This window comes from Anguilla rostrata, chromosome 14 (genome assembly GCF_018555375.3).
Source record: "Anguilla rostrata isolate EN2019 chromosome 14, ASM1855537v3, whole genome shotgun sequence".
Taxonomy (NCBI): domain Eukaryota; kingdom Metazoa; phylum Chordata; class Actinopteri; order Anguilliformes; family Anguillidae; genus Anguilla; species Anguilla rostrata.
This window is the reverse complement of record NC_057946.1, coordinates 9,886,587-9,912,568: the sequence shown is the minus strand read 5'-3', so window position 1 is coordinate 9,912,568 and position 25,982 is coordinate 9,886,587. Positions and strand designations below refer to the sequence as shown.

The 25,982-nt window shown below is 39.6% G+C and overlaps 1 protein-coding gene across 6 annotated transcripts in view; it reads right to left on the bottom strand.

Moving 5' to 3' along the window:
• Positions 1–5,204: 5,204 nt before the first annotated feature.
• The window catches only part of epb41l4a (erythrocyte membrane protein band 4.1 like 4A), a 74,179-nt gene continuing 53,401 nt past the window's right edge, over positions 5,205–25,982 (bottom strand). For 4 of the 6 annotated variants that reach the window (XM_064309335.1, XM_064309337.1, XM_064309336.1 and 1 more), the window contains 14 exons: positions 24,581–24,672; positions 23,458–23,535; positions 21,022–21,137; positions 19,010–19,100; positions 18,620–18,712; positions 15,011–15,124; positions 13,134–13,181; positions 11,332–11,409; positions 10,073–10,192; positions 8,076–8,123; positions 7,916–7,984; positions 7,133–7,258; positions 6,665–6,746; positions 5,205–6,103 (listed from right to left, as the gene is read on the bottom strand). In XM_064309335.1, coding sequence (XP_064165405.1) covers positions 5,999–6,103; positions 6,665–6,746; positions 7,133–7,258; positions 7,916–7,984; positions 8,076–8,123; positions 10,073–10,192; positions 11,332–11,409; positions 13,134–13,181; positions 15,011–15,124; positions 18,620–18,712; positions 19,010–19,100; positions 21,022–21,137; positions 23,458–23,535; positions 24,581–24,672 — 1,260 coding nt within the window. In that variant the 3' untranslated portion in view covers positions 5,205–5,998. Of the gene's footprint in view, positions 6,104–6,664; positions 6,747–7,132; positions 7,259–7,915; positions 7,985–8,075; positions 8,124–10,072; positions 10,193–11,331; positions 11,410–13,133; positions 13,182–15,010; positions 15,125–18,619; positions 18,713–19,009; positions 19,101–21,021; positions 21,138–23,457; positions 23,536–24,580; positions 24,673–25,982 lie in introns of those variants that run through there. The other 2 variants (XM_064309338.1, XR_010325585.1) reach the window with 2 other exon arrangements.

Sequence of the window (25,982 nt, the reverse complement as noted above, 5' to 3'; positions counted from 1 at the left end):
ACCCTAAAGACTAGCTCAGCTCTTTGTCGCCTAATCCTTTTTCTAGGCACCTACGTAAGTTGCTATAAACAAGAGCATCTGCTAAATGTCTAAATGTAAAACTTTAAAATAAATTATATCTGTATAGTATCAGAGCACTGGCTGTAAGGGTTGTTTCATTGGTGTAAAGCACATGTACCAAGCTTGGCACTGTTCAGATTTACCATAACGATCAATCCTCCCTTTGTTACTTATTTCAATAACACGGGGTACCAAAATGAGGCCTTGATGCCTATAATGGCTTCTTGTACTAATTGAACTAAATTCCATTCTTCGCCCTCAAAGCAAAGTCACACAATCATAACTTAATTTCAGTGATCTGTGTCGCAGCATCATTGGGTGGAGTGTGCTCATATTGAATGTGCTCTCAACTATACAACCCTGGGACCACAGAATTCATAATCTTTTCATTCAGTCTGTTAATTCAGCTGGAGATACAGCTGAAGCACATCGGATTAAGTACCAAATTGGGAATTAAACCTGCTCTATTCTAGTAATGAGCCACGCTTTTTGACCGGTCCGGTACACTGTATTGTCAAGCTGTGTTAAACAACCACTAATTACTTAGTCTACTGTACTAAAGTACAAATTAGCATCAACAAAACAACATTTTCTGAGAGCTGTACAAGTAACCGAATAGCTTTGGCATGTATCTTCAGATGTGGGCGAAGCAGTCAAGGTTGCCAATCGCACGATGCTCTGATGATACCAATCTCGCGTTAATGCTGACATAAATATATGCTTTACAGTTTACATTTGGATGCATCCAACTGCAGAATGCCAAGCGTTTGGTAATGTGCCCTGTTACTGCTTTCCAATCATGCAAAAATCAATGCCAAATTATGCCATTTGCTTTTGTGTGTGATTTTTTTTTATATAAGCATTTCCACCGAGTGAAATAATTGTGAAAATATACATTTGCAAAAATCAGAGTAAAAAAGTTACAACAAACAGAAATTTAGAAAACCCTCCCTTTAAAGTTGTCCAAATGCCTGAGTACAGTACTTCATTTTGAATTGGCAGTGCAGATTCTTGGAAGCATTTCATATCCTTCTTAGAAAGAGGTGAGTGAGTACATTTGGCAATGTTAGCTGGTGCTCTGCCACATCACATTAAAATAGCAATGTAGCAATGGTTCCAGGCAGATGTGTGCAGATCACATGGTACAAATAATTTGACAGGGATGACAGAGGAGGCCAGATGCCATGATGCATTGAAGAGCAGGCGATGGGCTAAAAGGTTGAAAATGTCATGAAGAAAGGAGAAACAAATGCAAATTCTGTGCCTCTTTTTAGATTTGCGGACAGAATGAAAACATGGCAGCTATCCAGAATTTAAAAAAAGTTTGTTTCCACTGACCCAAATAAAGGCTGGGCTTCTGATTTTTCCCTCTAGTACGTTAGTTCAATCAAGGCCAAATGAGGTTCAGGGAATTAAATCTGCACAAGGTCTGGAATTAATTCCAAACCTTCACCACTCACTTATCACAAACTAAAAACCTGGAACAGTACCTATGGTGGCATTACACTTCATTCATTTGAACTCAGACTTTCTCCTGAGGGGTTGTTGTGTCCTTACTTGTTAACTTGCTGGTATCCATATCTAATCTAGTGTAAATTCGTATGTGTGTTATATTGTAACTGTAAAATAAGACACTGCTTCAAGAAATGCAAATCAGTCTAAAATGCAAATCAGTCTAAAACAAGAGCTTTGCTGTGAAGTTCTAAATCATGAAAAAGGTTGTCTAAAATTATATTATCCCCATAAACATAATCCCCAATTGTTTGTTTCATGGGAAAAAAATGGTCTAGTGTTCAAAAGCACAAAGCCCTCTAGTGGTGGTGTTTATTACGCTTCTGCAGGAGTCATGTCCTGGGGTTAAATGAGGTCGGGCCAGAGAGTTTGAGTTAGTGCCAGAATGGCAGCTAGGAGGATTTTCTATTTGCGAGACTGACAATATCATGACGAGAATCAAATCAGATTTTTTTTTTAATTGCAATTTATTAGTAATACTTATATTGTCAAGAATATTTTGATGAAAACACAAACATGACAATGGCAATTTAGTGAAAAACTCCTTTATGTAAGTGTCATTCTGATTGAGTGTCCTCATATATATGTTTGCATCAGGTTAGACATTTGTTTGGGATGTCACTTTTTTGGAATTCATAAATCCATTGACTTGCAAGCTTATGTTCCCATTGCATCATACGCGCCACCTCCTTGTCATATGCACTACCATGCTGATTTAGGTGAAACAATTGTCTCCAATGTTCAGTGCACTGTTAAATGAGTTGTCTGTAAATAAAGCTATATTGCTTAGACCTGATTGATTGATTAATTGATTGACAGACAAAATCCCACTTTGAAAATGCAGACACCTGGTTACTGAAACTGAACATCTATTGCAGTGGTTCTCAAACTCGGTCGTGGGGCACCCCTGTGTATGCTGGTTTTCATTCCAACCTCAACAGCAATCCCAGGATTGTAACAAGCTGTTAAAAGTTTTCTTAATTAGGTGCTTTTCATGTTTTAGAGCTGGGGTTCCAGAAAGGGCCAGTGTGGGTGCACACACCTAATTCTACTAATCAATCACTAGAGTCATTGCTAAGCACCTTGATTAGTAGAATCAGGATCAGGTGTGTGCACCCACACTGGCCCTTTCTGGATAAGACTGGGGACCCCAGCTCTAAAACATGAAAAGCATCTAATTAAGAAAAATGAACAGCTTGTTAAAATTCTTGGATTGCTGTTGAGGTTGGAAAGAAAACCAGCATACACAGGGGTCCCCCAGGACCGAGTTTGAGAACCACTGATCTATTGGTGGAGAAATGAAAGTGGAATAAAAATCAAATGGCAGTGAGCCAAAACCTACATTCTGAGAAAATATAAATTGTGGAAATACATAAAAGCACATTGTCAAATACCTTATGCTGTTGAATAGGTAAGAAACAGGAAGCCTTTAGATACATTATGGATAGAAAGCAGACTGCGCCAGCAGGTGGAGAGAGCACATGCACCTGGGTTGTGTTAGCTAATCAGCCCAGGTGCTTAAAGGTGTGCTGCTCTCCACAGTTCAGGGCTGAGACCGGGAGCTAACACTGAGAGCGAGTTTCTTTATTTGAGTTTCATTTAATTTCAGTTTTGTTACTTTTAATAAGACTGTGAACAGTGAACCCCCACTGAAAATTTGGAGGAGCTGGTCTGCTGAAAGCAGTCCAGCTACAGAGAGGGAAATTGAAATAGTTGTTGCTCTGTTTTACTTTCTTTTGTCTTTGTTTTTTTAGTTTGTTGTTTTAGTTGATTGTTTTTGCCTGGAACCCGTGAGGGGGAAGGGTGAAGATGGCGTTTATTTTTATTTCATGTTTGTGTGGGTGCGCTCCCTCTCTCCATGTGACAGACAACAGTGTTCCCTGGCACTGCTGGGTTTTTTTTTTTTTTTTCCTTCAAGGTTCACTAGTGGGGCTGCATGGTGGGCAGTGGGTAGCGCTGTTGCCTTGCAGCAAGAAGGTCCCAGGTTTTAATTCTGGCCTAAACCTTTGTGTGAAATTTATATGTTCTCCCCATGTGTGTGGGTTTCTTTTCGGTACTCTGGTTTCGTCCTGCAGTCCAAAGACGTGCAGGTTAGACCAATTGGAGAGTCTAAGGTGCCCATTGGTGTGAGTGAATGGTGTTCCCTGTGATGGATTGGTGACCTTCCCAGGGTGTATTCCTGCTTCTTGCTCAATGCATGCTGGGATACACTCCAGTGTCCCCGTAAACCTGACCTGGAATAAGCAGGTTAGATAATGAGCATGTTTTGATGGATGGATGGATGGAATTTTACTAGTTTTCAGTGATAACATTATGAATCTGGAAACGTACCTTTGGAAACTTGTAAGAGAAATGTGTATGTGTTCACACATGATCAGTTTCTCTGTGTGAAGAGTTTACAATGAGAGCCTGCCCCACCACTCTGTATCACAAAATATGTACAATGATGCCCTCTACTTTTCACACGTGAAACGCCAGATAACATATTGTAAATGAGTAAACCAGTAACCCAGAGCATATAGATTACTGATATACACGCTTATCTTAAGTTTAATTAAATAGTTTGAAATAAAATGAACAAAGATCTTTCATTTAATATTTTTTTTCCTACAGTAAGCCATAGTAGGCTTGTTTTCAACAGTAAAATCCCTTAAGCTAAATCCTTAAACATATCACACTAATGCATGAGCATCACAGTCATGAAATGTGTGCTTTCACCCACAATTTGCAAATAAATTTACTGATGTCTTTCCCACATATAAATGCAGATGCCACTTTAGACACTGTTCTTATTGAAACACTAGCCATCCGTGCACCAATAGTGAACCCCCTTTCAAAGTTACTTCAATCTTTTCCTCTGGTCATCTTGATCCAAAATCGAGGTCAACTGGACCTGCTCAAAACTTTTATACATGTCATAGAGCATAATAGGATGTTAATTGCTTAATTGTATCATTCAATACACCTGTATGGAAGCATCTTCATTCGTTTTGTTACTCCACTCATTCAGGTTTTCCCTTTAATTTGTCATCCATCTGTGTGTGTGTGTGTGTGTGTGCATTTATTTATTTATTTGTTTAATAATGATTTTAAAGCACACCTTAAATAGTTTGATAGACACACCTGGTTATGTTGACAGAAATAATTTTCTAACAATGAATTTAAAACAAATGTGCTCATGTTTCATAGATGTTATGAACGCAACTTAAAAATATGATTTTGCCCTAGAGTCTTTTGACTGTTTTTCAGGCATCAGAATTGTCTAGGATTTAGTCTAGGATTGCACCTATAGTTTTTGTATTTCATTATGCCTTTTTTCTGAAGTGTCAGGCGTATTGAAACACTGCAATTATTCCTCTGAACGTGCTTCCAAAAATAATTTGTGCCAGCTATTGGCAGGTTTATGAGAGGATATATATTTTTTCTATTATGGCAATTTATCATTGATTAGCTCTTTTTAATCCTTCATTGAACCTGGCAAGGTCCTTTCATGTTAAATGGGTCATGTAGAGACCCAGGTTCATCTCTCCAGATACAAGCCCACCATAATTTATTTTACACTTCGGTCTTGAGTAAATTATAATGAATTGTTTGGCTCCATCTTTGCATGTAACAAGAAGTAAAGCTACATGTAGCAGAGGGGGATGCATTTATTCAGGGTGACTGAAACTCTATTTCAACGATGACATTGAGTGATTTGAACGAAACGGCTAAACAAACCGCCATCAATGTGCAATAGTCAGGCTACGGCAGCAAAGGTCCTACAGTAGAAAGAGACGGAACACTCAACCATATTTAACGCTCAGGCTATCCTGATGTAAAGCTGCGACATCTGCATGAAACACCATGTTTAATACTGTACGGAACTGAGGTTGAACCACGTGAAGGTCATTGCAACAAAAGCACCCCTTAAGTCCTTTGGCACGCTGCATCTGGGGTATATCCTTTAAGTCCATCTTCTGAACATCAACACAGCTACAATCGAACTGCTTGAACTACTGACCGGGCAGCATCACACAACAACAGACTGTTGAGAGAAAGCTGTGAAATGCAAAGAATGACCTTTTTTCCCGGAATGTGGCAGCCGTGCATGCTAGCCATGCTGCACGCTGGATGCAGTGTGGGAAGGTCGGCAGTGTTAGTGAAGTCCTTACGGTCCTGACAACAATGAGATCACCGGAACAGGAGTGAGAATGGAAGCATCCAAATCTACACACATTTTCTACACTATAGAGTCCTCCTGAATTATTCAATGAGCAGCCATGCATTACCTAAAATATACACAGGAAAACTTCAATGACAGTAAAGCACTTGAATGCGGTGGTGCTTCCGGTACAATCCGTGGTCCCTCCAGCTGGGTTTTTGTTCCACTGTTTCTGCCCTGAAGCAACAGCAGACCCTCTCTCTGTCTGGGTGAAAACGGTGGTCACGTCTTGGTTTTGGGAGTGTGAACGCTCTTTACCGCCTTGCTGCTGCCTTTGATCTCCAGGTCTCGGCTTTCTGAGAGGCTATCTTTGGATTCATTCTTTTTCTAAAGAAGAAGAAAAAAGGAGAAATCTCATCAGAAATGGAATGAAAGCGGCATATAATCTGCCCCAGGATAGATATGATCCAATAGTAGAATGTCTGAGAACACGGGGTTGCTTTCTCTGGTGGCCTGACTACATTCCGTTCCACCAGAACATTCTTTCAGAAAAGAGAAAGGCTGTGCATTGTGTATGTTCACTGCACAGAAAAGGCAGAGGGTTACAGATTGAGATGGAATCACTGTACAGAAAGAGCCAAATCAAATGAGCGACTGAGAGGCGGCTGTCCTACGGATTGCACCTAATGGTCTCTCCAGAGCTGTTCAGACCTGACTGAATCACCAACCAAGATTTATTTTATTTTATTTTACATTTGCAATAGATATGCAATCCCGATGACACAAACGCACTGTCAAACCAAATGGCAGACTGGTTTATTGTCTTAAACTCACCTTGGAGTTTAATCTACAGTATCCTTAATCCATGATCTGTGCTCCATGCTCCATGCTACACTGCTGGCACTTGCGTGGAGCAGGGGTACACGGGGAGGGGCCCAGAGAACTCACCTGTTGGGCGGGAGGGACACCTGAGCCGTGGGCATCGGCTGCGCGGGTGACGGGCAGGGGGGGCACCAGGTCTGTCCGAGAGCTTGCGGTGGACATCAGAGAAATAATGACAGTGTGGGCCGCACAATTAACGGCTGGATGCAAGGAACAGCAGTTACTGTGCACTCCAGTGCATCAGCTAAATTACAGGTCCAGATACAATGTAACCTCAGTACGGTTTGTCCTTAAGTTTATATAGCAAAATTACTGTAGGTTAATGTTTCATTTTAACTTGTTCCATGAATTACCACAACTGCCAATCAAAACATTTTTGTAAGGAATGAAACATTTGCCAACACTTGCAAAACATTTAATTACAATCGGTACCTTACACACAAACACACAATGAACATTCCCAATGAGTGGCATTTGTGAACAGATGCGCTATTTCTGTGTTTAATGTACATCCCTCCTTGCCTTAGGACTTACTTGACCTCTGAGAGCACAGATCTCTCCCCATCTGAACACTGGGACCTCCTGTACTGACGGAAGCTCCTGGGCGAGTGAGAGTGTCGTATTCGGATAGGGTCACCTTGAGTCCTGCAACACAGCCTGCTGTAAGACTGCTCTGTAGACTGGGTGTTAATACTCCTTTTTACGAAGCAGTACATGGTTCAACCATCCTATTCATAACACCACTGCCAGATAACACATCATCACCTGTGACCGTTTGATAGTATGTTCATGGCTCTGTGATGAAGTAAGCATAGGTCACTCTTTGGCAAATTACTTCATTTACAAGTAGCACAGCCACAGAGGGGATGGTTTTGTAAAAGCATTATAATTAATATTTCATGTAATGCAATGAATACCTCTGAGCTTACTTTGCATTTAAAGATGGAATGACAGATACAATGACCCACTCTGGTTATGGTCATTTTCACCATTGCCATTTTGGACAGATACACATATGAGATCAGGTTTGCAGCATCAAATCCACCTGAATTAAATTAGTTTACACTTAATTCAAGTGCAAGCCTCACATCACATCAAATCAGAGATATAGCAGGATAACCTTTTTCTTTGAACAACTATGAGAGCATTATGTATGCCCCAAAAGGAGTCTACAATTGGTATAATAATATAAAATGTAAATAAATAAAACAATTTGTGTTTTAACATTGGCTGCCTGCAGGGATTAATGTTTTATCTCCCCTAACTCCTGAATGCCTGCTGGTGCTTAATTTAAACTGCCTGGACGATTGCACTCACTCGACTTTCTTATAGGGGATTTCCTTCAGTTGCTCTTCAGTGAGACCTGAGGGATCCACCAGTTCTTTCCTAGAGGAAGAATAAGCCGTCTGTTTACACACTGTTTGTTTCCCACGAAGGATTATATTGCAGTCAGCTGACCAATTGGCACCAAACTCACTGAATGTGTTTCCACAGTTGCTCTTTAGCCTGGACATCTGGACTTCTCCTGAAAGAGATCAATGTGCAAAATGTAAAGGAAGAGAAGTTCTTTATTGTATCACAGTGTCATTTTGTGAGCAATATAAAAGGAAAAGGGGTCATTCATTCAGGGTTTGCTATATATGTACAATGGAATCTCAGGATTTAAACATTAAATGAAATCAAATGAAATACTATCACTGGAACATTTAATGTTTTTGCTGCACTACCCTATCCATCCCACACGAGGGAGACAAATTCAATCATAGCCTCATTTCCTATTTGCAAAGAGACTTGCCGAAGCTGCACCTGCTGTATTGACAACACAGCTGCTGGCCTCTCTCATTGGACACATGAATAAATCTTAACTTCTTGGTGGGAATCCAAGGCCAGATCTCCAGCACTAGGGATGCAGTTCCTTTGCCTTGCTTGTCTCTCCTTTGTTCTTAATAGCTTTGCCTTTTGAGCTTCATACATAGCATTCTCTGACTGGATTTCAGTACAGTTGGAAAACAGATGGACAGGCTAGAGCTCCTGGTTTAATGTTTTTTTGTTTTTGAGATGAGAACAAAAGTGGATTCAGTGTTTTTGATTTGTACTTTATATTGCTTTGCACAGGCAGGGTCACTCCAGGGCCATTGGGGTGTTTCCAATCTGTTTGGTTAATGAGATGTCAACTTGAGGGGCAATTAACTGTATTGATTGCCCCATTGATTGCTGGGTTCTTCCTTTGTTATTGTCTTTTGTGTAATTTGGCAATCTCTACATAGATGAAAAACAGATCATTGGTATGCTTACATTGTTCACAATAGAAAAAAAGCCATTTTGTTGACCCAGTTAAACTTGATGGTCAAAACCTCTCAAAACATGTTGCAGAATCATGTAAGACCAGCTACACTTCAACATTGAAAGGCTGTCACCACACATGTATTTAACTGTGCAATAAGCCTATTTTGAAAGGTAATCTATCTCTGCAATGCCAATGAATGGATTTGCCTTTGTTTTGCAATGTACTGGTCTTTCCATATAAAAACTAATTTATAGAACTGAAATGCCTTGTAAGAGGGTGTTACAGTATGTTTTAACACAGGCACTTGGTTTAAACAAGTGTAGTTATACACATAATGTAGGGGAATCATAGGAACATACTTAGTATCTTTGCTAAAATGCTCTCAAATTCAGCTGATGGCTTCAGACATGCCGAATGCATGACCATTATAAGTGAGTGGAAGGCAGAGTTAAGTGAAGTCAACTGTTAGGCTTATAATCCCCTCCCTACTTCCAATTTATCAGATGGTTCAAAGCACTGCCAAGAAAAGCTCTGCTGGAGTGGGAAGAGGCCTACCTCAAAAGCATAGCTAAAATCCACCTTTCTTTTATGGGGCTTTAACTGTCTCAAACTTTTTAAAAAGAAGTGAAATTATGGGCGAATTACAAAAAAAAAGTACAAGAATTTTCTGATTTCAATAGCCATAAGTTGAAAAAATGACAGATTATAGTTGGTTTCAAAATTTATTTAACCACAGAGTCTCATTGAGTTGAAAAATCTCTTTTGCAAGGGAGCATCTTACTGGGGAAGAATGACCCTACATGCCTGCCCTTAAGTTTTGTTATCGCCTGCCATTAGTTACTGGTGCGGCAGTAGAATGCATACGAGTCTCACATTTTCTTTGTTCTACACACCACTGTTCATTTTTGAAAAATAAACAGGCCACATATATCTTGACCCCTGTCTCTCCCCCACTTCCAGACAGACCGTGCCCATGCAGTGAGTAGAATATCGGATGCACTGGAGTGCATCCAGGTCTGTGGATAACTGGGGCCGAGACAACCACCATCTCTGGGGTTCAAGATTATTAACCGCTACACCAGTGGAAAGGAAAATAACACAGGATCAATATTTGTTTGAAAAAACTGCAGGCATGGGCCTGTGTGGCGAACTGAAAGGATAAGAGGGTCTGGGGACCTAGGGCTTACGATCGGGACCGGTGTCTGGACCGGCGGTAGTTTGGGTCATTCTGCGATCTCTCCTTCTGCCGACGGAGCACGGCTTCCCACTGAGGGGCGGAGTCCACCATCTCGTTCTCCTGCCGAGACCTGGGCGGCACAAACGAGCGCGCACACACGAGCACACACACACACACACACATGCACACACAAATCTTACTGAACTGCCAAATACATAAACAGAACTCCTACTCAGCTCGACAGCAGCACATACCAATGCCATACTTGTGTATACACTCAGCCTACACAACAATAGAACCAATATAACTGTCAGATATACACATATAATTCTCACTGTCTTCAACACAACACACCAGTGCTTTCTATGTGCACACACGCAGACACACACTTGCATGCTCACAAACACCAATATCACTGTAATTGTTTGGTTTAAAAAACACATTCAGATTTGGGGATAGCAACACAACATTTTACTGATCTACAAGTACACACGTTCACATACCAGCTGTACAGCTACACACTACCTTTACAGCTATATCTGCTCTGAAATTATAGACCAACACTGCTGTCATTGCAGATGTCACCTTTTGAAATAACCACACAATATTTCAATATTAAAACTGCACACCAGTTTATTATACATTCTGCCCCCTTTTCAGCAACATTATAAAATTTATATCAATTATTTATTTGCCAAAAGATGCGGATAATCTAGGAAATTATGAAATGCATTCTATGTGGCCAGGGTCTCTAACAGTATACCATCATGCCAGAGCTCCCAGAGGAGTCATAGAAATCTCATTTCCTCCAGCCCCCTCTCCTCTAATACACATTAAAGAGAAGGGAGGACAGGGGTGTAATAAAAGAGGGGAATTATCCATATGTGGTGCTATTGGATATTTAATGAAAATGATACTATCCCTAGAGGTACACATATATTGACACACATCAGAGGTCGTCGAGTCGAGTGAGTATTTCTCTGGCATTATCTTTTGCTTTTTCCTTCCATAAGATGGAAGAGTGATATTGAAAGATTTCATTAAAAGAGCAGAACAACTTATGTGAAACACCCTTCAAAAATGTATCCAGAGAAGTGCAGTATGTGTAAGAATTCAAAATAGGATAGCCACCAGTGTGGAGATGGTCCTGTTTGTGAGACATGTTTTGTCCTCTGGATATGGTTTGTCAGTTCTTGATCTTACATTGTCACACAAGACGATCCCGCCATGAATGCCAGAGGTAAATAATTGAACACTGAAGAAACCTACCTGTTTCTTTTCTTCCGATGATCCCTGCTGGAGTTCTCTGACTCGCTGCCACTGCTGGTGTTGCCACGGGAACGTGACCTAGGGAAAAAGCGAAGGTTAAAATTTGACCAGAGAAGCGAGAGATAAAGAAAGCCAGTGAAATGGTGTACGTTAAAGACATTTCCCTATGGCAAAGGCAGCGTTCCCCAAGCTGTCAACTAAGATATGATGCGCTGCTCTCTGTAATAAGTCCCACAGCCGTGAAGCAGTTCTGACTAATACACTCTGGAAATACATCTCCTTGTATGATGTCTCAGAGTACTTCTGAAGACAAAAATCTTGTGTATGCACATACAATATATAGTCTTGTGAAATCCTGAGTACATGCACAGGTTCATGTCCTCTATTTAACAGGATGTAAAGGAAACTCCACTTGAAACGTTCTCATTTTTCACTCAAACACTGGGCATTAGTCAGCTAATACTTGCCCATACAGGGGTGACATCTTTCTTCCTGCTTCTACCGTGTTGCTAAAAGCAGGCTGTGACCTTTCAGTTGCTTTTATTAAATGGGAGAAATGATTCTGAAGCTCAGTGACACATTTCTTTTCACAGTGTATGTGACAGTAGTGAATGACATATAGCTGTGAGCTTACTACATTCAGCACTGAGAATTCAGAGAAGGCCACATATTCCATCAGGAAAAATGTAAATGTTTTAACATGACTGTAAACTGAAGTGTCTGGATTGTAAATGCAGATTTTGAATAGGTTATTTCCCTCACAGGTGCTCAGACAAGCAAACATAGTCATGCCCTGTACACGCTTACCCAGCACAAACGTATGTACACACCATCAAACAAACATAGCCACACACTGTATACACTCATTCAAACAAACATATGCACACACCTTCAACAATGATGTACAAAAGCACATAGAAAAATATTATACCCAATAACTTAAATTCAAATAGAATTTCATTAAATCAATGTTAGAAAGTATAGGCCTTTTACATACAAAAATATGGCTGGCTGATATGACCTAAAATTTCCATCACAATATATTTCAAGTTTTGGTTGATAACAATATATATATCACAGTATATATATTTTTCTCCTAATTTCAACATGCTTTATAAGGAATACAAGACTGAGGGTTAGTAACTGTTCCCTGGAGTTTATAAGGTTATTATTAATTAATCATTATTGTTTTCATGTAAAAGGGAATCACACCCATGTGTTTTTTATTGGCCTCTCAGTGATGTTGCCTGAAGTGATAGAAGCAAGGGTTAGCAAGCTGTGATGCAATCAGTGTGAACAGTATCTTTGCCAGGGCTCGACACTGAGGATTTTTTCGAGAGTGTTCCACTTGCCCCAGGTATATTTCCACTATCCCAGCTGCCAAAATAAATATAACCACTTTTTAAGGTGATCATACAGTCTATTTGCACTAAAAAGTGTCAATATCAATCGACAGTACTGGTTAAAAAACAAATGTAGTCCTTTATTAAATACGAATCTGTCAATCGCTGCCACCAAATCTTAGATGACTTCTTTGCCTTGGAATTCTGAATTTCCTAGCCCTGGGTCAGTGGACACTCCTTATTGTTGAGCTGTTTTTTTTTGCACTGATGCTCTAATGTAATCATTAAAATCCATAGAGCGGTATAGATGATATAGCACAATTCATATTGTGCCACACATTTCTACCAGTGTACCATTTATACCGCCCACCTCTACACCAAAAGATTCAATACAGAATTCTATTCCTTTCAAGACAGATGATTTTATAAGCTTATAACTAATTACTATGAGCAGCCTACCTTCTCCGCTGCTGTTTGGCCTCGGGATCGTCGTTGTTCTGGCCTTTCCTGAAACACAACGGCAGACAGTTTCAATCTATTCATGCCTGAGTGAGGGGGACTGATTTAGCACTTTTGGGCATGAGTGGCCACATATATTCAAAAGCCTGCCTTCATCCCTCTAAGACTCGGTGCTATCTGACAGGATTTCTCCCTGAAGCCAAGCGTGTGAAGCGAGACCACAATCATTACCAGCAACCCACTACTCTGCCTCCAGCCATTCAAACAACAACAAAAAAAGCTTCAATATGCATTTCTTCCAAGATATTAAGCCTTTAAAGTATATTCATTAGTGCATTTGAGCGGTGGAAATGCTTCTGTAAGACCTTCAAACCATGGCTACATTTGGCCCTTGCATGGTGTGTGCTCTGAATGTTGAATTGATATGTTGTATGAGACTGCTGTGAATGGACCACATACTCAAGACAGTCAAAGCATGCTAAGCATGGTTTGCCTTCTGCAAATAATGGAGTGACAAAATACATTAGAGAATATAAATAGGAGTACCTAATCATGTGGTGACATTACCAGTGTATTATTACTGTGCTGAATATTACTGGCTAACTCGAAGACTACATTTATTTATGCTTATACTGTAAATAGTTTTGACATAGAATATTAAACTGATGCCGTTTTTGTGAGGAAAAAAGGCTTTGGATCAAAAAGTATTACAAAAGAAAAAACAAATGATAGAAATGAGGTATAATGTTCTGTGTGTATATTAAGTGCCCAATCATTACTTAATCATAGTCCCTCAGAATATTTGTGCATATTATAGTATCATGAAGTACTACTCTGCATATGCCACCACTAGAGGGAGTGGTGGTCCGATTTCAGTCAGACTGAGCAGTTCTTATTTATCTATCTACCCAACTTAAAATGAATGATCCTTACTGTTCTTTATGAATTCTCATGGAAATATTGTGTCAACCTACAAGCAATTCATTATTCTGGATTCACTACTTTGCTGGAATGTGGATTGAGGATCTCAAATAAAAAGAGTAAAAAGAACTACCGGCTTTTTATTTGGCTATTTTACTATCCTTTTTTCACTTCAAATTTCCCTCTGACATTTATATTTCTTTGCCTCAAGTGCCGTTCTGAATCCAGTTTTCTTACCGCCCCTTGTCATTTATTTTTCAGCATTCTGGGGTTCAAACTTTCACCATGTGTTTTGGCACATTTTCCCCTCCACACTCCCGCTTTGAGAGAATATTGATTATATACAAGAACATATAACATCTTTAGCACCAGTTTTAGTTAAATCTTCACTGGCATTTTTCTCTTTTCTCAAGTGACGGACATCATGTACTGAGTCTGCATTTCATTATAGGGCAGCATATTACATACGGATAACGATGACTCTCAATACGTGTTCTGAGCTTCTGAGCTTCAGAAATTCAAACAAAAATGTAATTTGCTCATATTTCAATATTTGACAATACTATGAGGGTGACAGAATGGATAGAAAATGATGAGCAGGAGTGTTTGGGATAGTGAGAGATGTACAAGGGACACATAGTAGTAGGGCGTTTGGTTGACCAGGCCAGTATTTATGTGTGTGGTTAACCAGGCCTGTATTTACACTCCCTTATCTCCGGGAGGCCGTTTCCCAGGGGTACCTGATAGTGCAGGTAGGCCAGTGTATCATTCTGAAGAAGTGGCAGCAGGAAGATCAGAGCTGTGCGTGTGCGTGTGCCTGTGCGTGCACGTGCATGTGCGTGTGCGAGTGTGTGTGTGTGTGTGTGTGTGTGTGTGTGCGTGTACGCATACACGCGTGTGCGTGTGTGCATGTGTGTGTGTGTGCGTGCATGCTCACTCTCTTCAGGCATGAATACCTGCGTCTGGCTAGCTGAGATGGCTCGTTCTCACTTCCTCCTGATGGGGTTCGCCTCCTTGCTGCTGGGAATTTTGGCGACTTGTTTCGCTCATTGGCTGAGTTGTACAGACCACTGAGAGGAAAGCAAAATAATTTGTTAGCTAGCAATAACAGCAATTTTCCATGTATATCAAAAGCTATAATTCAGCAAATGTGTTGCTAACTAGCTATTTCATTAAAATCTAGCCTATAAAAACAAAAACTTTACATCAGATGTATAGTCTTTGGATAACAAAGGAAGGCAAGAACTGAATATTGGTGAAAATATCTTGGTTAAAAAAGTAGGCCTAATAAGAATACAAAAATGTTTGGCACATTGCATAAACCAGCAAGGATGAGACACACAGCTTGGACGAGACACACATCAGCATCCTGTCTGGAAGTTGAAACAGGAAGACACTCCTTGATTATAAATATCTACTGATGGTTACTATAGAGCTTGTCTATAAGGGCACCCAAGACTAATAACAAAGCCACAGCATATGCATTGTCCTGAATACGATGTACAACCAATTCACTCTATGAATTAAATATAATAGCAATTCAAAATTAGAGCTTTGATTCTTTCATGCTAGGTCAAAATGTAATCCTTGTCTAATCAATTTTCATCCTCTAAAGGGATCAAATAAATTAAATCTACGACTTTGAAAAAGTTCCGGGTTGAGTGAAATGAATGCATTCCAACTAGAAGTCATTTCAGTGGCCACAATACTGGCAGGAAACCACATGCAAGGTGAGCTCCTGCTTTTAAAATGTGTAGAGAGCTGGAATGACCTGCCATTTTCAACAAAGGGGACTGGGTCACAGGCATGTGGCTGAAGGCTATTTGCTAGGATTCCATTAGGGCCCTGATAGTATGTAGCTTTAAAGGATCCAGAAATGACTTAGTTTGCCTTTTCATTGTTTAATCTATAACTTTCCACAGTTAGTGAGAGCAAAATTCTCAGAGCAAGTAAAACATGAAATACTAATCAAATGTGGAAATGGTGATTATGTTTAATAGTAAGGTCCCCTAGTCACAATGCATTTGAAATAATATATACAATAGTTTCCAGTTACACCTGATAATGTGCTGTGGTAAATGTATAAGAAGTTTTGATTTAAAATAATTCATATTGCTATGAAAAGCGTCAGTGGTCACCTGTTCATCTCCCAGGGTTAATTTTGGACGATTGAGATTTAACATGGAGAAAAACAACCTGTGCTTTGGATAATACAGCATGACACAGTATTGCAGCTTTAATTAATCTTTTAGCTTTCAGTGCTTTAAATGCAATTATCCAGTTATTTTTTATTAATTTCTCCATATTTGTTGTAAATTTGTAGCATTGATCCAATGCTACATACCCTTCTCACAATTTTCTTCCCCTTCCCCCTCCTCCATTGTGAGTTCTATGCTACTGCAGCAGGACAAAGTGAGGGACACACACACACACACACACACACCCTACAAAGTGATAATGCGTCCCCTTTTAAAGAAGTCTCCAGGTCCCATTACTGGCAGGTTTTTAACGCTCACTCATTCAATTCCACACACAGCGTCTTCAGGCCTGCACAGCCCCACTGCCTCCTACACGTGTCTGTTCAATATTTAATGCCGAGGTCACTTGTGAAATTTAAATGAGGTGTTGCTCTGAAAAAGCGAAATGCGGCCTGTACACTGTCAGTCACAGCAACGTCCTTTTTTCTCCAACCATGTTTTTTGAATGAATTATTCTGCGGAAATATGAAATTAATCCGCATTACAGGGCGGTGCAGTGATTCACCACGGACAGGGCTTTTAAACATGTATTAGCTTTTTCCCGAAGATTAATCTAAAAATGTAAATTTTTTATTGATTTTCATTGACTTTCTATCAAAGGCATCAGTGCATTTTGACATGAAAGAGGAATATGAACGGAATGTACAAGGAAAGCTGGATCTTTGTATACAGTTTGAAGGATGGAGAACATTTGGATTGACTACAGGCTCTTCTGAAGTCCAAAAAAAAAAAAACTAAGACCACCAACATCTTACAGTATTAAAAAAAAAAATTGAATCAATGTGGAATTCAATTCTGCAAAAGCATTCACATAGATGACCCTCTTAATGCTCTCTTCACAGTTATTTTTTAATTTGCATAATGTAATGTTTCTCCTATGACAGGGTACTTTTGGCATTTTAGGAGTGATTATACAATATCGTATCCTTGCTGAGATTTTCTCTTACTAAATGTTATTTCAGTCAAGAATCTGAATACCTTGATTCTTTGGTTCCCTCAGAGCATAGCATAAAGGTTAAAACATGCTTATAAAATTCACAGACAAACTCTCTAAAATCTCTAAAATTCAGTAATTTTCTGAACTTCCACAAATGTATTTATATTATTTTGTATAGCTAATGTTCAGTTAACATTTTGTATTACTACACAAAATAAATGCTCAAACATCCAATATTTATGGTAGAGGATTTATAAGGGGTATTACTGTAGGTAATTCACACTGATTAGTGTCAATGCTACAATGCTATTATTCAGCAATGACACAAAATGTACTATACCGTGACTGCTTTAATGAACACTAGAACAGAACTTTTCTTAGTTGTGTCAGTCCTACATGTTCTTCCTCATTGTTCTCATTTGATTCCTCAATTTGACTGTCTTGAATTTCTGATGGCCACCCAATAGGAATCCTTTTTATTATTTTTGGCAAATTTAATTAAAAGTCTATTTCATTACAGTCAGTCATACAGTCACCAATCACATTTAATTAACTTCCAATAATTGTAAAGAATCCAGGTGTAAAAATCCATCCAATTATATAACACAGAAATTGCGAGGCTGGTCCCATATTAATTAAATGAGACTGAATCTTCCAATTGTACCATCCATTCATGCTTCTTTAATTATAGTACACTGGCATGTGTGATATTGAAAGAGTGCATCTTACAGCCTGAGACTAAACTTAGATGATGTGTGATGGTGTCATTTCTGAGTCTATTGTGCTGCAGAATTGTCAGAGGGTGCTGTAGACCACCCTCTGATTCTATTGTGCTCTACAGCACCCTCTGACAATTCTGCAGCACAATAGACTCAGGAATGACACCATCACACATCATCTAAGTTTAGTCTCAGGCTGTAAGATGCACTCTTTCAATATCACACATGCCAGTGTACTATAATTAAAGAAACATGAATGGATGGTACAATTGGAAGATTCAGTCTCATTTCATTAAGAGACTGATCGTGCATTGCAGATATGGGTGAAATGTGTGGAAATGAAAACTGTGATAAGGAGTCACTGAAATCTGTTTTAGTCAGTAAAACTAGAGTATACTGACATTATTAAAAGTAGTAACGACTTTGTGTTAGAACCATTGCTAATAATAAGCAATATCCAGTCAATGGCACAGGGTAGATGTTAGCCAGATATGGTATGTTGAATATTAATCAGTTCTCCTTATTTAGCAGCATTCTACTAATTTTGTGTCAACACTTTATATGGATGTAGATCTCTTTCAAGTTTCACACTTTTTCATCCAATGAGCTGCACTGAAGAAGACACGCAGAAGGATGAGCTATAAATCAAACCTCTGTGGTGCATTTTCATCCCATGGTGCACTGGGTCTTCCACGCTGTGCCTCTGGACTGCTCTCTGGTTTGGAAACTTTGGAGCCAAGAGGACTGAGACAAACAGATAATTTGACACACAAAATACACAGTGGTAACATTCACTAATCAATGAACTCAGTATGTTTTGAGGTTTGCCCATCTTCAATAGCAAACTGCAGTCTACTACTATTCCCAGCTTCAGGAAACAAAGTAAAGCTTTCATAACCTGTGTGCTCCTGTGTGCTGAACATTATCAATAAACTAGGAATAGAAATCATGCAATACCACTGGAGAAATATTTAAAACTTCAAACAGTCTTCAAACAAACACGCAGCCTGAAGTGAATTTTGTCAGTCAGATATCTGATACCTTTTTACGGGCGAGGGCGCAATGATTTTGGTTGTTCCTTCGCTGTCTCTGTTCTCAGGCTTCGTGTTCGATCGATTCATGTTGTTGGTTCCTGATCAAAAGGAAAAGAGTTTGCAGAGGGGGAGTGTGAGATTGGATCCTGCCATTGAGAAAATCAGCAAAAACCCCGCAAGTTACTGTCAGTGTTAGCAGCTGGTGAAATTTGCCCTTCAGTGCCTTTTTTGTGCTAATAATCTCTACACACTTCACTGTGCCCTGTAGTAAATCTAACAAAAAAAGCTGAAAAAAATATCAAGCAGAAAAGGTTGGCTATAAGTGTTGATTGACTGTTAGCATCTGTTTCTGAGAAAGTGTGTAGTTCTTGCTTGTTTTCTCCTTCAGAATACTTCAGTCAAAACAAACAATAGACATTTTGCCAACAACAATTTATTTTATAAAAATGTATTTTTTAGTAAGAGTCAATTGGAAACCCCGGCAAAACTTGCAGGTGACAAAAGAAGGATCACTAAGATTTAAAGACATATTGCCACAGCGAAAGAAAGACTGTATCTGTAAAGAAATGGTGCAGGTAAGAATTTACTGAGGTACATGAGCACAGAGCCAGGCTGTGGATTTATGAGCCAAGGTTCCCTGCAGGAGTCTGAGGTCAAGCTGGGGGACAGAACAGTAATTATTGACCTCCGAATAAAACCCCCACACTATTGCCACAGCCATACAGAGGCTCAGAGACAGTGAGGGATCCAAAACTGATTCTGTTATTAGTCAAGCCACCCTCTGGGAAATAAAAGGCATGAAATATCATAGGGTACAGGGAAGCCTCCCACCATTGGGAACAGTCTGCCTTTCTGCAGCTCATTATGGCAAGCACCTCTCGATAATTATTTAAGCAGTTATAATGAAAGGCAGAAATTTCCAGGAACAAAATAAGATAGGATGGCTAGAATGGAGGGGCATGGACAGACACCATATTGACTTATTTTTTGAAGCTTGCATATGAAATAACAGAACAGAATCACAATTGTTTTAATTGCTTTTATGCTGTCTCTCCAGCCATGTGTTGGGTTCATTTGAAATATTAAACTACATTTCCCAGCAGGGTAGAGACAGATGCTGTGTAAACAATGTGAATCGTTCAAGTGAAGATAATTGGGATGTTTATTAAGGCTTTCTATAATTTAGTGTTAAAGGAGCTGGAAAGTGTGAATTCCACACACCTGGGAAGGATCACACTTGGGTAATTATTGAAAGGACAGCTTTCCCCTCTACTGTGAAACATGAAGCTTGATGAAATGCCATAATTCTGTCATCATTCAAAATGAGCGTAAAAAAACAGCTGTAGCCCAAATCAGTTGTAAGGAACCTTAGCTACAGCCTTAGAATGTAGAAAAATGCTTCCTATAAAAAGTATAATTAAGAGGCAATATGCTGTATCCAAAATATATAAAAAGAACAGTATTGGTCTGTTTTATTTCAATAACATAAAAAGTAAAGTGCTTTAGTCATACAACACCAAATCCTGTTTAGGGTTTTAAATGGCATATCCAGCTTAAGTCCTGGTCTTAGCTACAGTGACCCACAGTCAATGCCCCACAGTCTGGTATCAAGTCATTGAAGCTTGATACCAGAGGAAGGGCTTCGGTTGGCAAGTACATGTATAGGACATGCACGCTGGTCTGAATGTTGTCAGCCTTGTCTGGCACAATTACTCACATAACTCAGGTGAAAATACATGTTTTCTTACTGTGTAATCTGCACTGGATAAGAGCATCTGCTGAATGAATGTAATGCAAGACATTTCTCATCCTCAGATGTAAAATAGCAAATCAGTCACCTGCGGGCTACCTGTGCCAGCTGCACAAGACGCTAAGCTGCTGCGCTACAGAATGAATAGAAGTGGCAGCGGGCTGTATTCATTTCTGTGCCAGCGGCAGGCTAACAGTTGAGTTTGTGTGCTTCAGCACAAACAAAGACAAACTGTGATGGGGAAGAAATGAGAAGAGATGGCAGCTCACCCGCTGGCTCTGGGACTCTCTTCGGGTACGTCTTGCTGCGAGACCTGAGCACCTGCAGGTTGGGCCGAGGCAGCTGCACGGACGGATCCCTGCCCATCTGCATGGCTGTCTTCCCACTGCGGGGGGAACGGAGACAGGGAGATTAGCCTGGGGCTTTCATTGGCTTCCGTCCTTCCAACGCTTCCCCGGTCACTCACACCCAGGTGCGCTGGCATATGTGTAGCCGCACCGGCATATGGGAGTGTGCGCGACCAGCTCGGTGTACAGGGCAACCAGGGCCCTTGGCTGAAAAAAAGGAAGAGACGCGAGGATTTAAATATGCACAGAGAAGGAAAGAAGGCCCTTTTAATTTCTCAGCGCGAGCTGGCACGGGGATTCACCCACATTCGCATCGCGTACACACTCCAGCAGGTAAAATAAACAAAGCCCAACGCCGGAGGTAAAACTGCAAGGTTCTTCAGCACAGACCGTCAAGCTGCACTGAACACATATAACTGCTGTAGAGCAAGACAATAATGAAATGTGACCAGATATGATGAAAAATGTAAATTATTTCATCATTCGCTCTCCTCTGTGGCTATCTCTTATTTAGGACTTGAATTTTTAAAAAAAAGAGAAATGAAGTGACACATTTACGATTTTTTGTTCAGCTTCAGATGAATGAGCTGTTCATCTGAAGCGGTTCATGCTCAGCATGAAGACTTAGGTTTCTGTCTTTTTTTCATGGTAATTAGAGGGGAAGCAATTAACATGTGGATGAAAAATTAAATGCTGCTTTTGAGAGTGCTTAATCACAACTAAAGGAACAGAGAGACATACACCCTGCTATGGACAGATTATGGCTAAAAAAGCTTACTACTGAGTGTGCTAAATATTATGTACTTTCAGTTTTAAATGTCTGTGTGCAGTAAAAATAATAAATAAAGGGTATTCAGAGACTAATCTATGCTCTTTACAATACATCTTTTTTATTGTAATAAATACTGTACAAACTTGATGAGAATGTATATACCCTACAACCATCCTGGATCAAGTATACATATACTGTTCTAGAAATTTGTTTTGTGTGGTGATGGGTAACATGGCAATGTTTAATTTTTCCTATGCTAGTCAAATGGAATGAAGAGTGCCGTTTTGAATTCAATCTTGAATTCCTGGAAATCACTTTCAATATAATTTGAAATGTAGCATTTTTATAAAAAATTTGGAACATTGAAATGCTTATCTTCACATTAGTATAATGTTCACAATCAAATGATGATGATCAACCACTCAGAACCTGACTTAAATTCACTACAGCATATAAAGTTCAATATTTGTTGCCTAATCTTTAACATGCAAGCACACAAAGACAATGGGCCAGATTCACAAAAGGATTGCGACTGTTTTTCTGACGCAAAAGCAGTTGCTACAAAATCGCAATATTGACGTTGGATTTACTGAATGGTCGCAATGGATCAGAATTATTAGGATGTAATTTTCAGGGATTATGTCACTCTGAGACTTTCCTTTTGATGTAAAGTTAAATGTGTTCGTACATATGTATAACTGGAGTGGATATTATGTAAATTAGGCAATAAGTATTCCATATAATGTGCTACAGCATGCATTAATTGTGACTCCCCTCATTGCATAAGAATTTTTAGAACTGAAAGCAGGCAGCTATTTGTGTGCGCTGATATAGCCTATGGCTGACGCACAGGATGCCAGGGAACGGCTGCAGGCTGTAGGCACATTCTCAGCAGTCAAATCAGTTTCCCTTGTGGGCTGCATCGGCTGAACAAATGCATCCTCTGATGCATACAACTCTGGAGAGGAGATAGGATATAAAATGCGTTTCACACGTTTCTACTAATCACTTCTCACTTATATTCAGATATAATATGAAATTATATTTGGTTTATTGAAAGGACGCTAGACTTCTATTGAAGTCATCAGCTAGCAGTTACTATGATAAAAGAGTTCTGAATTTAAACAATTTAAACAATTGTTCTGCATATGTGTTCAGTAGGGTATATAATGAATTGTGAATTCAATTTTACCATCATACGCACAGTGCCTTTCTCCCATTGCACGTTCATTCATGTCAATTCCATCCACCCCCACAACCTGCTCATTTTACAGGAATTTTTCCACCTCTACTTCTATTGGAGTTAATATAACTTCCTTTGTTGGACCACCACCTTTGACTTTTGCCCTTGTAAAGTTTTTTTTTTAATTCCGTACGCCGTCTAAAATGATGCCATCTTTTCTAACTTTTTCTTTAAGTTTCTCCTTCAGTAGTTATTAATCAAGAGATCATTTAAGATTAAAATGTGAATTTCAGTTTCCAACAAATGACCTGAATTTATTCTCCATTTGTCCTGAAAAGTGAAACTGTTAGAAAAGTGAATCACTTTGCATGTCTCTATTTGAAGGGAACAGCTGCTTGCTCACCTATAGCGATGCTTTGATCCCAGGGAACCAAATTTAGTCAGTTTTCTTGTCAATGAGTTGGAATCATTTTCTGGCATTCTGAAGAACAAAAAAAATAATAATAATAAATTGTGCAACAAATGTAATTTTGTCAAATTTATATCTATAGCAACATTGAAATAGGATTTGCATTTTCAGTGTTTAAGGCTCAGAACTATGACATATTTGGTACCAGATTTAAGAATCATCTGAACAGTTGTATAGCAAAATGTAATTATTTTATTACATTTAAAATTTTAATTTACTAAGCTTTAGAAACAGTTCAGATGAAGGTCCTTCCTCAAGGATTTGATAATAATAATAATAATAATAATAATAATAATAATAATAATAATAATGACAATAAAGCTGTTTTCTGTGCCCACTGGAAAGGTTAAACAACCTATTTCCCACAGTGTAAAATATGTCCCTCAGTACACCATGCCAAAAGCTTGCATGACATCCCAGAAACTCTGTTCGATCACGTACTTAAAAAATATACTTGAAAAATTTTGTTTCTGGCTCTCAATGAATTCAAGCATTCAGCTTTGGGTAAAGAGAATGCATCAGATGTAAAATTGAGCATTTCAACGGCAACGAGCCATTAAATAACCACTCTTGCGTAGGTACCAGCAGGTTTTGTTTTGAACGGCATGACCTGATTAAGCCGGCAAAGGTGAGGCTTTTTCCCTCGTTTGCGCATTAGCGACTCGCAGGCAGCTCTTCAGCCACCTCGCAATGTGCTCATTACCTCATTAGTTATCACATCGTTACACTCTCCCAGACACCGGCCACATTTAAAGGCGGGTGGAGCACTCCCACGAGTAACCTGTCAAGCCCTTATCCTCCTCCACAGCACCTAACGGGCAAATCCGCGGTTTCACGCGTGAACGAGCGACGGAAAGCCAGGCTCCTGCGGTTTCGCAGTTGGGGGATGCAATAACGCGATCGCCAGCCGGCTGCACGAGTGCGGGCTCCTTGAAGCGACGAGCAGGTCTGATTTCACTGAGCAAACCTCCGCAGCTCCTGCCTGCGCAGGGCCTGGAGTTGGATTCCACACACCCGGGACCGATCGACAGCGGTGCACCGCCGCTCTCTCCCTCACCTGAAGAATGTGTGGTGTTCCACGCAGCACTTCCATAGGTGTTTACACGCTGTTTTATTGGGCGCGTCGAAGAAGAACGATGTCTCGTTACACTGCAAATGAAAAGAAACAGATGAACCAACCCATCTAAAACTGCTTCTACTAACACGTGCAGCATTAACATCGCTGAACATGTTACAGCTCTAATTCTGTAGCAAAAACAATGAAGTTGTCAAGGGGGATTTGCATTAGCCTATAACACCATATGCAATATGTCCTGTTTACAAATTGATTAGGATATTGAATTCATCATTAATACAAGGCAAAGAATGTGTACTGCCTATAGTAGTATACCTGAATACTTATATTGTATGCTAATATTGTCTACCTGCATGATTGGCTGGAAGGAAAATCTACATCCCATGTGTGCCAACCATATGATTAAACTGTATTTCTCCAAACATTACATTTGCATGTATAGATGTCTACTGATCACAAGTAGCTGATGGGGTCTTTGATCATTGCTCCCAGATAATTTTTTACAACTCAAAAAGCAAGGACTGTTTTTATTTGAAATGATTTGAAAATCCCTCCATTTTCCTAAACCATTTTAATATATTCCCCCTAAGAGGAGATCAAACCTGCTAAACTATTTCAAGCTTTAATGTGCCTTTTAATGTAGGAAAACCTTCATCAATATTTGAGGGAGACCATATAATGAAATCCACTCACGTTTAAATGAAATTTCCTGCTGCTTCACTGGACATGGTGAGCCACATTTAGGACTCTTTCTGCCCCAGGGTTATAATTAAACATTTAAATTCTCACCCCAATGCCCCCGAAGCTGCATGTTTCATTCATGTTATGGCAGTGTGATGGTTTCACAGAGGCACACCCACAGTGCATCTCTTTGCTTTTGGCTGCATTATCATGTATGTATTATGAAGGTCTCAAGAGTGCCAAGACATTGCAGATTGCAGACAATAGAATTGTGAGGAATTACAGTTCTTGCTGTTGGAATCTAATGCATTCCATTATCCCATTGAGATGAGATGGGAATCAAATAAAACAAAAGGTGATAAGGTGTGGTCCGGGGAAAGAAATATCCAAATGAGAATGACACGGAGGATTACTGCTAGCTAAGGCAATGGTGCTACCCATGTATCTCAGTGTCAATCTCTGTCTCTCCTGCTGTCATACAGAGGGCAGTTTTAGGGCATTTGTATGATTGAAATGGAGGTTTGGGTCAGTTCTTTCAGTACCAAATCTGCAACCATTTTACAGTGGCATAAATGCATCATTCTGTGAATTAAAACAATAACCACAAGACCACAATAAAGGGGAAAACTAGGGACTGCAAGGACATGAACCTTAATTTAAAAAATTTAAATTGTGTGCGGTATAAAAGTAGATGCACTTTCCA